Source organism: Micrasema longulum, unplaced genomic scaffold (genome assembly GCF_059751315.1).
Source record: "Micrasema longulum isolate JH-2025_06_02 unplaced genomic scaffold, ASM5975131v1 h1tg000365l, whole genome shotgun sequence".
NCBI lineage: Eukaryota > Metazoa > Arthropoda > Insecta > Trichoptera > Brachycentridae > Micrasema > Micrasema longulum.
Genome location: NW_028277566.1, coordinates 13,933 through 29,717, shown reverse-complemented (window position 1 = coordinate 29,717; position 15,785 = coordinate 13,933). Strand labels below are relative to the sequence as shown.

The window sequence follows — 15,785 nt, the reverse complement described above, 5'->3', positions numbered from 1 at the left end:
GTCTTGTGGCCTCCCTTCAGATCGACACATTATGAAAACACATTTTAAGCTTTAATGAATGGTCAATTACTAATACAATATTTTTAAACATTCTGTGATTACAAATAATTCACCTAATTTAGAATTTACATTTATTGATTTCAATGCCCTTTTCATCGTCAGTGCACTTCGGTTTAATGTGCAGTAATTTTTTCTGTAATCTTAAACATAATTTACTCAATGAAAAAATTCAGTGCTACGGGTGATTGGATGTAAAAAAATATTTTCTTACATGCGATAAAAAATAGAGCGTTTAACTGTACGGTAAAGTTATTCGAAAACGTATGAAAAAATCATAAAAATGATTTGAATTAAAATGAACTACATACTTTGCACTACGCGGCAAGTTCTTTCAAATCAACCACTGCTAGAGTGTTGTGATAATATTCCAGGAAGCCAACTCACCAGTCAGCAGAACTCATTGACTTGAACCTATGACGTCATGGGTAGAGCAATTTCAAAATTATAAATATTTAAAAAGTCATAGCGCTGATAATAAGGGATATAAAAATATGTTTAAAAACTTTTGGCTTATTTCGATAGCCTATTAACAAATAAAATAAAAACTACTGAACTTCCTTATTCTGACAGCGATAGGGTACGTACGTTCATACGGCTCCGCGGTGCTGTTCTGAACGCTCTCGTGGCCTTAGAAAATATGCTTGAATAGAAGTGCATAAAACATGATTAAGTTTGTGTTTGGAAAATGTTTTTTTTTTCATTAAAAAAACATTTATTGTTGAGAACCGATTCAACAAGTTTTTGGCGCAGCCCTACATAAGGTTTACAATATTTCAATCTTGCATTTTTACTGCTTAGAACATTATAATATTGTCTATGGTGAACGAAAAATAGTTTCCCATACATTATTACTACCTTTCTTCTTCTTTGTTCATAGGCTTTTTTATCTCCCTGCTTGCGTGTTATAGCCAGTGTCAAGTCTTAATGATATTTTTAGTTTATTTATATATTTGCACACACGCGTAAGTAATACTTATTAAAACTAATCACTGGTACCGCTTTGATTCTGACATTGGATTAATAATTTATCAATTCCATGTTAACGAGGCTTTAGAAAAAGTGCAGTCTCACTGATATGGAATTTAATTTTTGCTTTATGCTGCTCGCATAGAATTAAGAATAGTACATAGGGAATGTACAATCATTTTTGAATACATCGGACTGTGTCCAAAAATCCCCCCACTTTGCCTCACTTTCGCCACGCGTATTCGTGAAGTCGCCACGTAATGTTGGCAAATGGGAAAAAATATAATCACCACACAAATGTAAGGTAAAAAAAACTATTTGTTAATTTCTCTAAAATTTTATTGCACACGCGGAAAGATTGATTGACACAACAGAGTAGATAAATAAAGCGTCATTTAATAAGAGTATTTTAATTAATGAACTTTGAACTGATAATTTAAAACTAATTTTATTTGACATAAAACGGATATTTTTATATCATCTTAAATAATATTTGATGTTTTAAAGGTAATGTCGGTCAAATGTCCACCACGGCGTTGTTTAATCCAAGGTTCAATTTTCATTAGTCCTCTTATTAGATGAGCAAAGAAGGATAAAAAAAAGATTACCCTAGCAACACTAAGCAAATGTTCATTTTGTTTTCTTCGACAATCTGACAGATGGAAAAATGATTCAATTTTTAAGTAATGCAATTGCTACTTCCACATGCATTTGCTAATTACACATGAAATGTGATCCCATCATGTTTCTTTAAGATCCCAGTAGTCTTTCTACACTTTAAAACGACACAACATGGCATGGTTGAATTCTAATCGGAAGTTGGGTATTGAGCGACGTCTACAAATAAACTAATGGGTCAAAACGTAAAACTACTCTTTTAAGAGTAGTTTAGTCCCCTTCTGTTTGATGTGCGTATGCGGTTTCTGGACTGCTCTTAATTCTATAGCTGCTCGGTAAAAAATTGGATATCATGAACTAGTGATATATTCCTGTATTTTTATCAGTTCGCAAGGTACACATATTTTTTAAACAAATAAATATTATTTCTTATTTCTACTTCAAATACATTCAGAATTAGTGCATTATATTTTAGACCAGAATTTTGGTCATCCAAGGAGATTTAATATTTATTTTTCTGAAATATGTAAACTATTGTAAGTGTGTGGCCACAGTGGTGAGCATTTGCGGCGCGGCGCAAGGTACGCAGCGCGAATGGTTCGTTAACCTTGACTTCCCCGTTGGGAAGTCAAAGCAGTTTAAAAGAAAATAATAAATGTTTTTTTTTAGATGGGATTGCATTACATATTTACCTTGCTTATTATGTACAAAGTTTATATTTCATAAAAGTAGATTTTTTTGCTTTTACATAAGCCTTTATTTTATATTTAAATGTTGGGATCAGGAAGGATATTTTATACTCGTATTGGGCTGATCAGAAATTTCCTAAAACTAGGAAATTTACTCAAAATCTGAGCTGATACCAGGGAGATTGTTTTGTCTTTGGATGGAGTCCAGTTTCATTCGGTTGAATTTCTTTTTGCTAAGTACTTTATATACTATACATAGTCAGAGCTTGAAACGCTTGCGACGCCCGCACGCGGGTACCTGGCCCGAGTTGCATCCTGTGCCGCAAAACGCTCGCCACTGTGGCCAGGCACTTAAGTGTTCATTCTATTGGTTTGGTACAAAAAGAATTTTCATGAAAAGTCTATTTATTTTCATTTTCTAAATTTCACAAATCTTAAATACTACATAAAGAAAATGTACATTTTAATATTACAAGTCAAGATTTAAGATAGTAAATGTCAACATTTAAAAAGCTTAATATTATACAATGTAAATGTCATATTTATTTTAAATGTTTGAATTTAATATTAAATGTGGCACATTATTATGTTGTGACAGTTTATTTCCAAAGTAAAGCTGGGCGCATACACAAAGAGAAACCATTAATACAACAGTCTTATATATTAAGAAATCAAAATGAACATAATGTTATATGATCAATCAATCAATGACCAAATAAATCCAGTAATCCACATTATAAAAATATTCTAATGCTGCTGAGTTCACAGTAGGGTGTTATTTGTTTTAATAGGCTAATTTATATTTGTTAGCTTATTTCTAGCGCAACTGGAACAAATACATGTGGAATAATGTTCTATCTATGGGAAGTTGACCTTGACATTGACCTTACTATAAAATGGTCAAAGAGGTTTTTATAAATCTGAATCAAAAGTATATAGTTTATGAACTGGACTGCATATGATAAATATTTTTTGCTTCAGTACTTAAGTACTTTGCCTATGCGATAAAAAACTTTAAAAAATATTTTATTTATTTTAAAATAAGTGGAAGTGTACCAACTATTTTTAATTAGTAACTTGTATGTAAATATAAGTTATCACATCATTTTAAAATTAAGTTTGTAAAGTTAAACTAAAATGAGGAAAAGAGAAAAAAAAACAAATTATGTTGCAAATTTCTCCGTATTAAATTTATTTAAATCAATGAATTTTCATGATATCAAAAAAAAATTACTATCCAAAAGATATGTAACAATAATACATGCCTTTTAATTGCAGTACTTTCAAATATAAAGGCATTAAAAAAATATTTAACAAAGCACATCTTCTTTATTAATGTTGCAAAAATCAAGAAAATGCTTTTCAAAAGTGAATTTGATTTTGTAAAAAAAGTTATATTGAATTTTTTGTTTCTAACATAAAATGAAGTTTAAAAAGTAAACAACAAGTAACCCAAATTAAAATTTCCTCACTTTTATTTAGAGTCTATTTTAAGGTTTAATCAAATAAAAATATAAAATGGTAAAACAAATTATATAATTTGCTTAGAAAATGAGCTATAAAGAATATAGATTGCTATATGCAATTTAAGTGGAAAAAACATAATGTTCTTCAGAAATTGCGATTTAAATTTTGGATATTTTTTTTTATCAAAGAGAATAATAATGGCTGGTTTGGATTTTTATCACCCAATTTTTATAGTAAAGCATAGGTTTAGGTTAATAATTTATAAAAAAATGTTTTTATTTTTATTTTCTAAAACCTAGACTTGTAAGAGTAAAGCAATTTAAAACAATTAAATCCCCGAACCGTCAACAATAAATAATAAATTTGAGCCATTAACTCGTTGATTGTTTTGCTTAATTTCACCTTACAATTATTAAAAATAACTAATAAAATATGAATATGTACATCTAATGAGTAAAATTTTTAATCTAAGCCATTTTGTACTACTTTGACCTGACTGAATCAAATTTACCTTTAGTTATTGTTTTTGTAAATATGAATAACCTTTGGAATAAGAATGTTATACATAAAGTAAATGTTATATAGTGGAATGTCATTTAAAAATAATTAATACATTGAAATAACATACAAACAAACACATAAATCACCAGGGCTGGTATTGCAAACTAATTTATAGCGCACATTTAGCACATAAAAACGCACTCTACCACGTTATTGCGTTCGAAATACCAGCCCAGAAAATAAACATACCTACATGTTTTCAAGCAATAAATCATATCCACCTAAAAACATTAAAGGCTCCGAAGCACGATTTTTAAAAAGAGTTTGGTATTTGTATACTTTTTAACAGTATTTAATTTCTACGTCAAATGCAACTGATTTTGATCTATATTTACATAATTACTATATTCACATAATACGAGAAGTATTTACGCAAAATTGATTGAAGTGGTTTTCTAAATTTTCCTTTTATTACAAATAGCTATTTTTATTTCAACCAATTACTAGAATTAAAAATGTTTTTTTTTTAAATTGGTATTATTATAATATGAAGGCGAAAAATTGATTCAATACTCCACATCACCGTCATCAATAATTTCTTAATTGGAATAAAAACAGAGATCCTGATTGGAGAATGTGTAATCCATAATCATAATTCTATAAGGTTTATACATCATATCAGTAATTATAGGTATGTTTTTTTTTTTTATAAAAAAGGAAATATTTGCATTCCTATTATTTACCAAAATATTTCGATTTTCGGGGCCATTTTCAACGAGTTGTTAAGAACTCACTATTAGAAAATGGGAATCAAGTTGGGGTAGAGTGGGGTTCGAACCTCGGACCTCTGATTCGTGAGTCCGCAACACTAGCCTCGGGACCACAACCCGTTCAAAATGTAAAAATGTAATGAATAAATCATAAGAAAATTAGTGCATTGCATTTTGTAATATAAAAAGATTTTTTACTAAGATTGCTCTTTACTAAAAATGTGACTTAAAAATTCTCAATGTTACAAAACTGTATTTTTGAGAGCAAAAGTAAAATAATAGGGGCCACCATGTCATGAGGAGACAGGGCAACAGAAGCAGGGTTTAAAAGCAGAACTAATTTATTGGTGCCATTGCTGGTGCACTACACTATTTATTAAACAGGTTGGAAATATATCAAATCGAGTACATGTAGTAATATGTAAGTAATCTACTTTATAATACATTCTAGAATAAGCATATGGGATAAAGTATTGTTTAAATAGGCTTATTACGCAGAGTATGTTTTTTCTTACATTCATTAGCAATATTTCAAGTACGGTTTATAAAAGATTCTATAAAATTAATGTTAAATAATATTAAAAATACACACTAAAATAGTCCCCGAGGACAAAGTTTCTGGCTAATATTATTAATTCTATTTTTAATGTGAATACTCAGGTCAACTGATAAATTTTCAACGCAATTGTATCTCGTTCTTTGGAAGCTGAATATGTCAACGAGACACTGTATGATCTGCTCCTTGAAATAGAGACAAGTTTCCCGGAGATTGTCATCAGGTCCCAGGAAGCCCCAGGCCATGAGTGGAGACATTTGTTCTGATATCACATAGAAGTGGGCCATAAATCCATCAGGGAACTTCAGCATTCTTCGCTTGGCTTTGAGAACGGACCATACTGCGGTTGTCAAGGCCTGAAAACAAGTTGGCAATTAGGATTAATGGAATCAATATTAAATTATAAGATATTTGGACAAACTCATAAATCAGATCCCACCAACAAACGTAGGTAACTTACAAAAGAACATGTGATTGAAAGAAATTATGAGAAGTATTATATTAATTGGGTATGTTTATTAACGTAATTATTCTATGCGATAAAAAAAACGCATAACACTAACGTTAACACATTTTATAAAATATAAATGTTCAGTGTAATAATGTGGAAAAAAATATGAAAAATTATAAGTCAAAAATAAATTAATTAAAGTTTGTCATTGTACAAAATATTTGTTTGTACAAAAACATTTAAGTTTGTAAGTGAAAATTCTTGATGGAAGTTCATTGTAATTTATTATGGAAATAAAAGACAGGTGATACTTTAATCCACAAATTTACTGAGTAACGTAAATATAAGTATGTATGTATACTCTGAAATAAACTTTTTTTTTAAACTTTCTCGATCTATCTCAAAACAGGTCACAAGATGTAATTATAAGCAAAAAACCGTGTTAAAAATGGGATCCCACATAAAGCTAAATTAGAAATAATAATAAATCTTTCTACTATTTGAGTTCTTCCTTCTTCATTAAATTTTTTTAAAATCAGATCTATTGTTGAAAGAGGGCAGATTCAGGACTCTGGTATTGGTTTAGTGCAGTAATCACTCTTTGGCTCTTCGATTAATGACATGTTTTAAATACATTCTATTTTACTTTAATGGTATTTTAATACAATTTTCAATCAGTTAGCGTGTTACAGTAAAATACCGATTCATAACAGAAATAAAACAAAGACATGATTTTTAACACCTGAAATAGTATTCCTGACGCATACAACTTGTAAAAAAATGACCATTTGCTGTTCTTTCACTATTCAGCTCTACATATTCATGCGAACAATCTTTTTCAAGCATGAACCTTATCAAAAGAAAATTGAGAAATCATCTTATTGATGAGAACCTGGAATCATGCCTGAAATAAAAAACAACGACATAAAAACCTGGCTTATCCAAACTATTCAAGGAAATGCAAGGCCATTGTTCATATTTAACATTATGTTTTAATTTTAATAATAAACATAATTTTCACCAATAAAAAGTATGCTGTATAGTTTAATTCAGTATACTTAGTTTTATCCAACTTTTTTTGCACCATAACAGGCCAGGAGGCCCAATCACAGTGTTGAATTACATCACAGAACACCCAGGCTTGAGAATAATCACATTTAATTTTTGCATTCTCATCGGTTCTCAACGTTTAAAGTATAAGAATAAGAATCTATATCTTATACTCACAGTTTCTTTAAATCCATTTGATAGCCATCGGTTTTGTACAACGGCAGTAACTGAGGAAGGTGGAGAAGCTAGGTCTTCAAATGCATCCAACAGGATAAAATCCAATACCACATCGTAGAAGGTCAGGACCTTCACTCCTTTGGTGCCAAGCTCAGTTTCCAAACATTCCCAGTTTTCATTATCACTCACCCAAGAAAGCATCTCTTCATACGCCACTAGAAATTCTTTTGGATCCTGGAAGCCATTATTTAAAAAAAAAAATTACATAATACACAATTATTAATTTACCTACCCACCGACAAAATTATCAATTACTTTACATTTTTTATATTTTATAACAGAATTTATGTAAATTATTTAAAAGTCCATGCAATTAAATCATTTATACCTATGATAAATTACAATAATCAATAATTTTTATTAACCATTAAATGAAGGTAACTAAAATATATTTTTCAAGAAATAACCCACTAAGCCTTTATTTTAGAGGCTTTTCAGCAGGGGGGAAAGAGATTATATTGAAGAAAATTATGAAAAATACTAATTAAGAGAAAAAAATTCATGTATGTTTTTTTCGCAAGTGGCAGGATTCAAACCTGCGACGCCAGTTTTACAGTTGGCCGTCTAACCAAGCGCACAATATTTGTGATTACTTACTTCATCATACATTTGATATCAAAAGCAAGCAGCTTAAATAAAGCCAATAATTTTTTGTTCCGTTAGAGACGAGGCGATTGTATTTTAATTACAAAAACATATAGTTTTAGACCAAATTTCCTCTGAAATGATTTCTTCGCACTTTTGTACTGAGAAGTGATAGTAATATAATACAAACCTTATCAGCGAACAATAGAAGATCAGTAAGCATCTGTCTCCCGGTGTCGGCAAACCACGACCATGTGTTGGAATCTTTAAACATTAATTGGAATGCCAGTCTGATACAATGTAACTTGCAAAGGTACTCCACATCAGAACCACACTGCACTATTTCAGTGCGAAGACTTCTGCAATATAACAAAAACCATACAAAAATTATTAGTATCCAAATAATGATGTAAGTTATCAATAAAAATAATAATGAAAATATCAGCTTCGTCGAAGCAAACTGAACAACACAAGTTATGCAATAAATTAATACAATCATATGAAAGACAATAATAATCATACAAAATATTGACTGAGTGGCTCCTGTATAAATAGAAATGATAAGATGAGTCTGGATCAACCGAATGGTTGTTAAAATTTTATTTTTGTTCTTCGCGGAATAAAATTTACCACTGAACATTCAAATAAAGGCAAAATACCATTAGAAAAGTGGAGTATAACCTTGTTTTCGTGATTAAAAATGAAATAATTTTATATTCAAAGTAAATTAGATAGAACTATTTTTATTGAGATAAATACAAACCGGCAAGGAATTCCAATTTCAAATTGTTTCAGGGCAGACTGGTATAAGGAGAGATTTTCAACATCCGGAAAGTATTCGGAAAATTCTTCAAACTCTCTGAGATCAGCAACCTAAAATACAACATGAAATAAATGAAAAATACAAAATATTATGTACCCAAACACAAATTATAGCAAAAAGAAAGATACAAAAAAATAAATTCTGCCGTAGGCACTAAAATCCATGAAATTTTTTCCATACGTCATCTTACAAATTAATATTAAAATGTATTTATTATAGCTTTTCTTTACCTATTTTTATTTCTAAATTAATTTCGATAACACCCAAGGGGCCAAAATTTGGTACTTATCTACAAGCATATGGGCATCGGCGCCAGCGCGGTGCGGCGGTCTCCAGTGGTGGTATTTTGAAATGAGCGGAGAGAATGCTTTTTTAGCGCGTATTTAGTACCTACGTAAATACGCGCTAAAAAAGTGTACTCTACCCTCGCGAATGTGTTTAGAGTACCAGCCCAGGTGTAATAGCTAAGATCCTTGCCTCATACATGGATGCTTCTAGGTTCGATCCCAGTGAGATCACAAAAATTTCATGCAATTTTTTTCAAGCCTTTTACCACCGTAATTGGTTGTCATAATTACTGATCGTCATCATCATTTCCCTAACCGCACCATTTGGTGCCTAGGGCATTGCACTGGCATATTAATTTTATATCGAAGGTAAGATGATCAATCTTACGCTTTAGGTGCCAGTCCAGGGTCAATGAAATATTGTAGTGTAGAACCACCTTTCAAACAAATCGGCTGTGTTCAGGACAAAAGTTTCAAACCACAATGAAGTGTTTTAAACGTGTTTTCAACCAATTTCATAGGTCTCATACATATTCTGGCAAAAGTATTTAAACCCCAAACACATATTGGAACGATACTTTTGCTAGAATGTATTGTTAAATTGGTTAAAAACGCACTAAAACTAATAAAGCAACTTTAGTCGAAATTGTGGCTTGAAGCGTCAGAAATCCAACCCAGGACATCAAGCATGATTCACTCGATTTCCTTTTTTAGAATTTTACCTGAGTGTAACCATCGAGTAGGTCATCGTCTAGGTTTTTGGTTCTATTTCACACACATGACTGAATTCTTCATCCGCCCGGACACAGATATTAATATATATATCGCTAGCCCAAAGCAACAATGAGATATCTCTGAAAAACAAATTTTGAGATAATCGGACTTCTAGGTTTGCAAAAGGTCTTGGATTCAATTATTTGAAGTAGATTTTGAATACTATAATATATTTCCGAATAGGTAAACCATCTAACTTCAATATTTAATTTTTTGAAAACATTAATTGATGAAGATATTTGCATGTTTATTTAAAAATTGGAAATTTCTGGTTTATTATTAGGAGAAACATTTAAAAAGTCATTTGTACAAATTTGAAAAAAAAGATGGTTTATTTCAAATTTCAAATTTAATTCATATTTAAAATCTATGAAAAAAAACCACTGTATTAATCAAATCAAAACGCATTTTTTCATATAAAATAAGTTCGAAAGTTCATACATTTAAACCAATAATGTTCTTAAAAACAAGTTTTTCTTAATTTATCAAACTCTTTATTTATGTGACAAATCACTTCTTGAATATTTGCTCCTCATATATATTTTTAAAATATTGCAGTAAATACGTGTCACAACATGTTCAAACTTGACACTGACTATCTCGTCCATAGAATTAGGAATAGTCCAAAAACGAGCGTAGAATCATATTTGAATACATCGGACTGTGTCCAATAATTCCCCCACTTAGACACACTTTCGCCGCGCGCATACTTGAAGTCACCGAGTAATATTGCCAGATCGCGAAGAATATAATCATAACACAAATGTAAGGTGAAAAAAATACAATTTGTTAATTTTTCTAAAACTTTATTGTGCACTCGAAAACTTTGATTGACACGACAGAGTAGATAAGTAAAGGGTCATTTAATAAGAGTAATTAAATTAATGAACTTTGAACTTAAAATATAAAATAAATTTTATTTTACATAAAACGGATATTTTTATATCATGTCAAATAATATTTTATGTTTTAAAGATAATGTCGGCCAAATGTCCACCACGGCGTTGTTTAATCCGAGGTTCAATTTTCATTATTTCTCTTATTATATGAGCAAAGTAGGGTAAAAATTGTTACTACCCTGGCAACACTAACGAAATTTCCATTTTGTTTCTTCGACAATCTGACAGATGAAAAAATAATTAAATTTTCAAGTAATGCATTTGTTACTTAAACATTCGTTTGCTAATTGCACATGAAATGTGATTGCATCCTTTCTACACTTTAAAAGGACACAACACGGCATGGTTAAATTCGAACCAGGAGTTGCGTACTGAGCGACGTCTACAAAGAAACTAATAGGTCAAAACGTAAACCTACTCATTTATGAGTAGTTGAGTTGCCTTCTGTTTGATGTGCGTATGGGGTTTCAGAGACTATTCTTAATTCTATGATCTCAACGTATCAGGCTATCGGACTTTTTTCTTCAAATGGATGTAGCGTCAGCAGTTGCGGCTATAAAAAATAATTCATCACATTTTTTGATCGGAGGAGTATTAACATATTTTTTTTATGAAAAAAGGAAAAATCTGTCACCTCATCTTGCGCGGAAGCGAATGACTCGGCCGAAGAGAGGTTGCAGTCCTGCTGCTGGGCGGAGTGGTGGGCGGTGTGGTGGGAGAGGTGGCGCGAGGACAGGTGAGAGGGGGGATGGGAGCGCTCGCCCCTCGCGGGCCCCCCCTCCGCCCCACTGCCGCTCTCCCAGCGGAAGAGCACTGAGCGCTGGTCGAGGAACAGCAGCTCGCTCTGCTCCTGAAGATGAGAAATAAATAATTCATTCAAATTTTTTGATATTTTTATATTTAAATAATCCGACAAAAAACAGTTTGCGAATACGTGTCACCATTTATTGTGTACAACAGGGCATCAATTGAATTCAATAATTATAATATAGATATTCAATTATAAAAATATTATAAATAATGTTTATTTCATTGAAAGAAATTTTTGAAATATCTACCCCTTTAAAGTAAATAATATTTGATTATAAGCAAGGTAAATAATGATGTAACTCCCATTTAAAAAATGTGTTCGTATTAAGATCCATCAATCTATACCTGCAGAAGGTACGCGGCGTCCACGAGCTGTTGTATCTCGCGGCAGAACTCTGTTTCCTCTGGTGAAGTAAGAGCCAGGGCTCCAACTTGTCCCTGACCCTGACTGGAGAAGGCGAACAGGGCGTCTTCCCAATAATTGATGCTCGTCTCTAGCGCCTCCATTCCTGGAAATGAAAAAAAAAATTAACACTAGATTGTCTCTACTTATAACAATTTCATGATTCAGAAGGATTCATCATCATCCCCTTTTTCGCACCCAGTGGTGCATAAGCCACTGCATTGGTAATCCAAATGCACTATAGTTCGATCATCTGTTACATGAAGGTAGGGTGATCAATCTTATACTTCAGGTGCCGATCCAGGAATACTGACAAATCGCAGTTCAAAAAACCTTTAAAAATCAATATTTTAAGGCCCACCCAGCCAGGAATCGAACCCAGGATCTCAAGAATAGTAGGCAAACGCGTCATCTACTACACAACGAGGCTGACTTATCTCCACTCGATTTCCTCAATCAGCATTTTTACCAGAGAGCAGCCATCTAGTGAAAACACGTGTCCAGGGTTCTGGATCTATTTTACATACAAGACTGTGTTCGTATTCCGCCCGGACACAAAATTCAGAAGGATTACCTATACATGAAAAATCAAAAATTTGGCCTTACTTACAACCTAGCGTAAAGTTACGCCTAGGCATAGTCGTAAAATAAGTATGGGAAGACCATTCTTATTCTACCACTATACCTTATGCCAAAAATGCTTGTATTTCGTTTCAAAAATAAAAAAATAAGATTTTTCTTCAGCCACTTTCATGTTGAATTTGTTATCTTCAAATTATTACAACAAATTTTAGTTCAATACTTAGTCTTTATATGAGAACCCAGATACCTAAGTTTAGTCTAAATTTGAAATGGCGTAATCTGCCGGTCTAAAGGTAATTATATTTTAGTTACATAAAACTTTTAAGTAAATTTTTTAATAGAAATAACTTTAAAAATTATTGTTTTTATCTAATTTATGTTTTTTTATTTGTTTATTATTGCGAGATTAAAAAAATACATTCGTTTTAAAATGGCAAAATCGTATGATTTCCTCATTTTCGGTGCGTTTTACCAGACTACAGCCTTAACTCTATTGCATAGAACAAAAGAGTTTAAAATTTTTGGTTCGGATTTTAGTTTAACAACAAACGTGTAACGGACGGTTTCGGTTTGCGCTTGCAATTCTTAATTCGAGAACTTACGGCCCGTTGTATTGCTGTAATCTGTAGCCGAATTCGTGGTTAATGATGATATAATGGTTTTTCTTTGTATGGGCGACTCTTTTAGACAGTGGCGGGGAATTACTCTAAGGTCTGAAGTCTGCCTCGAACTACGGGATGCGGTATTACGGTGATGTAGATTTGACAAGGTAGGACGCATAGGAGTTGGGTGATGACAGAAAAGCCCGGAGGAAATTTCCTGACGAAATAAATTTAATTTAATTGTATATTTTTTTAAATATGGGTAAAACGTTGTTATTGGAATGCCGATGAGGTTATTTTATTTTATTTTATTTATTTAGAATACAAACAGATGTACAGGTTAATTTTTTTTTTTTTTAAACTTTAAAAAATGTATACATAGTAGGGCCTGCCATCCAATTATATGTATTCACTAAATAATACTGTAATATAGCGACGACGGCTTGAAGTTTAAACTATATAAATAATAAATATACTATATATTAAAATAAGGTAAATATGGACAAAACAAGGAGATAGTGGAAAGGGAAAGAAGGAAATTGATAAGGAGTGGTAAAGGATGATTGAGGGAAAGTAAGAGTGGAAAATTGCATTTGATTTAATCATTAAATGAATTGTGAATGAAGAGCATGAATCAAGCCTATTAATTCTCTTCTGTACATATTGTATGGAGTGTTAAATATATCAAGACTATTAATTTTTTTGTTAAATGTTTCACATATACGAGGGATCGTAGAATGTTTCCGATGATTAGTTTTAATTTTACGAAAATAGAAAATATCAGAGAGTCTAGTTATGTATATCGCTTATGCCTTGTACAGAAAGGAGGAAAACAAAATTATATATATACGTAATTCTTCATTGTATTTAGCCTAGAGAAATTCGAAATCCTAGCCTAAAAAGTCTTACTTGTAATTCGTAAGGATAAAGCCGTGTTGTTACTTCATCAAAGGGTAGACCAGAGACAGAGGTTTGCTCTTATAAATAACCACCCCCCGAAGCATGCCCCGGGGATCTGTACTTTACTGTTGCCTGTATGCATGCCTGTTACCTTCATTGTATACTCTATACGCTATAGTGCCTTGCACCCCACCTGGCTGAGGGCCAACGGCCAACCCAGTGTAGGTATTGCAATTACGTTGTGTGCAAATTCGTAACACCCAAATATTATTTAATATCATTCTGCATTGAGTTAAAAAACAGAAATAATAATGTCGTTTACCAAATCGAAGTTGCATTAAACTTGAATAAATATTTAACAGTAATTGCACAGGCCCTTGATTTTTTAAAAAAAGATCAAAAGTACAGCGCATTTTATTTCCAACAATAAAGAAGTTCAGTGGTTTTTGTAATAAATTTTAATTTAGTTATAGACTATTAAACTAAGCAATTTAAAAAAATATATTTATGAATCGTATTATCAATGCAATGATTTTTTAAAGCTCTGTATTTCTGAAATGAATCCGCGTGTTCTTTCAAGCTCTCTTCAGCTTCTTCTCGGTCAGTTCTGCCGATTGGTCCGCTGACGATAAGTAAACAGGAAATCTTCCACAGCTGTCTTGTGATCAGCTGATTCATACGAACTAGTGGCGTTGTTCAAAGTAGTTAGTTTTTATTCAAATATTTTTTCCATACATTTTCAAGAAACTTTGCTGTATAATTTAAAGCTCTAATTTTTACCGCGCGCAGGAAAACATTTTTTGTATCCAATTTCCCGTAGGGCTGAAGTTTCTCATTGTACGTACTACAAATATTTATATGTACCAATGTACTTACTACGTATGATTTGACAAAGTGAAAGTTGTTGATTGTTCCAATTTATTATTTTTTTTACATGTTTTTTTTTATTCTACACAAATATACTTTTATACATCTAGTAAATGTTATAGCTGTAAATCTCCAAAAAAAGAGACTAACTCTTGTGCTCGGAGAGTGACTTACACTGTTATAGTTGTTGGTTTATTAGAGTTTATATAATTTTGAATACAGGAGTACACGAGGAAAAAAAAACTTAGGAAATATAAGGAGAAACAGAAAATAATAATACATTCATAGTAATTAAAATTTGATGCAGTTTTAACACTTGTTCAAAAAATTTCTTTGGATTTTCTTTGAATTTATTTATAGATATATCAGTTTTAATAGTTTTAAGTTCATTGGGGAGATTATTGTAATTTTTGACACCTTTAAGACAAAGCTATTTTGACCATGACTTGTGTGGAATTTAATATTATTTTGGCTGATTTATTATCTCGAATATTAGACTGACTTATTCATCTCGAATTCTTTTATTTGATGCATAATTTTAATTTAAGGCGGAAAACGTGTATTTTTCCTATATTTCGTAGATATATGGAGATATAATACGACATATAATTATGTTCTTATGGTTTTAAGACAAATTACTTCAGATTGATTTGGTAAGAAACTTGTAATATATGTTATTTTTGGATACAAAATTAATACTTTAACGCATTAAACAAGTACATTCCCTCATCCCTCATCCCTAGAAGAAGTAATATGCAAGTAGAAAAAACACGAAAACTTTTACTCAAAGTTTCGACAGCGTAAATACAATAGGTACGTATTTAAAGGTTTCTTGAAAAAACACTCGGTGCAAGTTCTTTATTAACGTCACTCGAAAACCGAATGAAT

General features: G+C 31.5%; 1 protein-coding gene across 1 annotated transcript; it reads right to left on the bottom strand.

Moving 5' to 3' along the window:
• Nucleotides 1-5,411: 5,411 nt before the first annotated feature.
• Miga (mitoguardin) lies at nucleotides 5,412-12,052 on the bottom strand (the record flags this gene model as incomplete). The annotated part of the gene is made up of 6 exons (XM_088225498.1): nucleotides 5,412-5,983; nucleotides 7,306-7,539; nucleotides 8,141-8,309; nucleotides 8,714-8,823; nucleotides 11,368-11,583; nucleotides 11,889-12,052. Coding segments are annotated over 6 exons (1,214 nt in total), but the record flags the coding sequence as incomplete, so codon positions are not given.
• Between the last annotated feature and the right edge of the window lie 3,733 nt (nucleotides 12,053-15,785).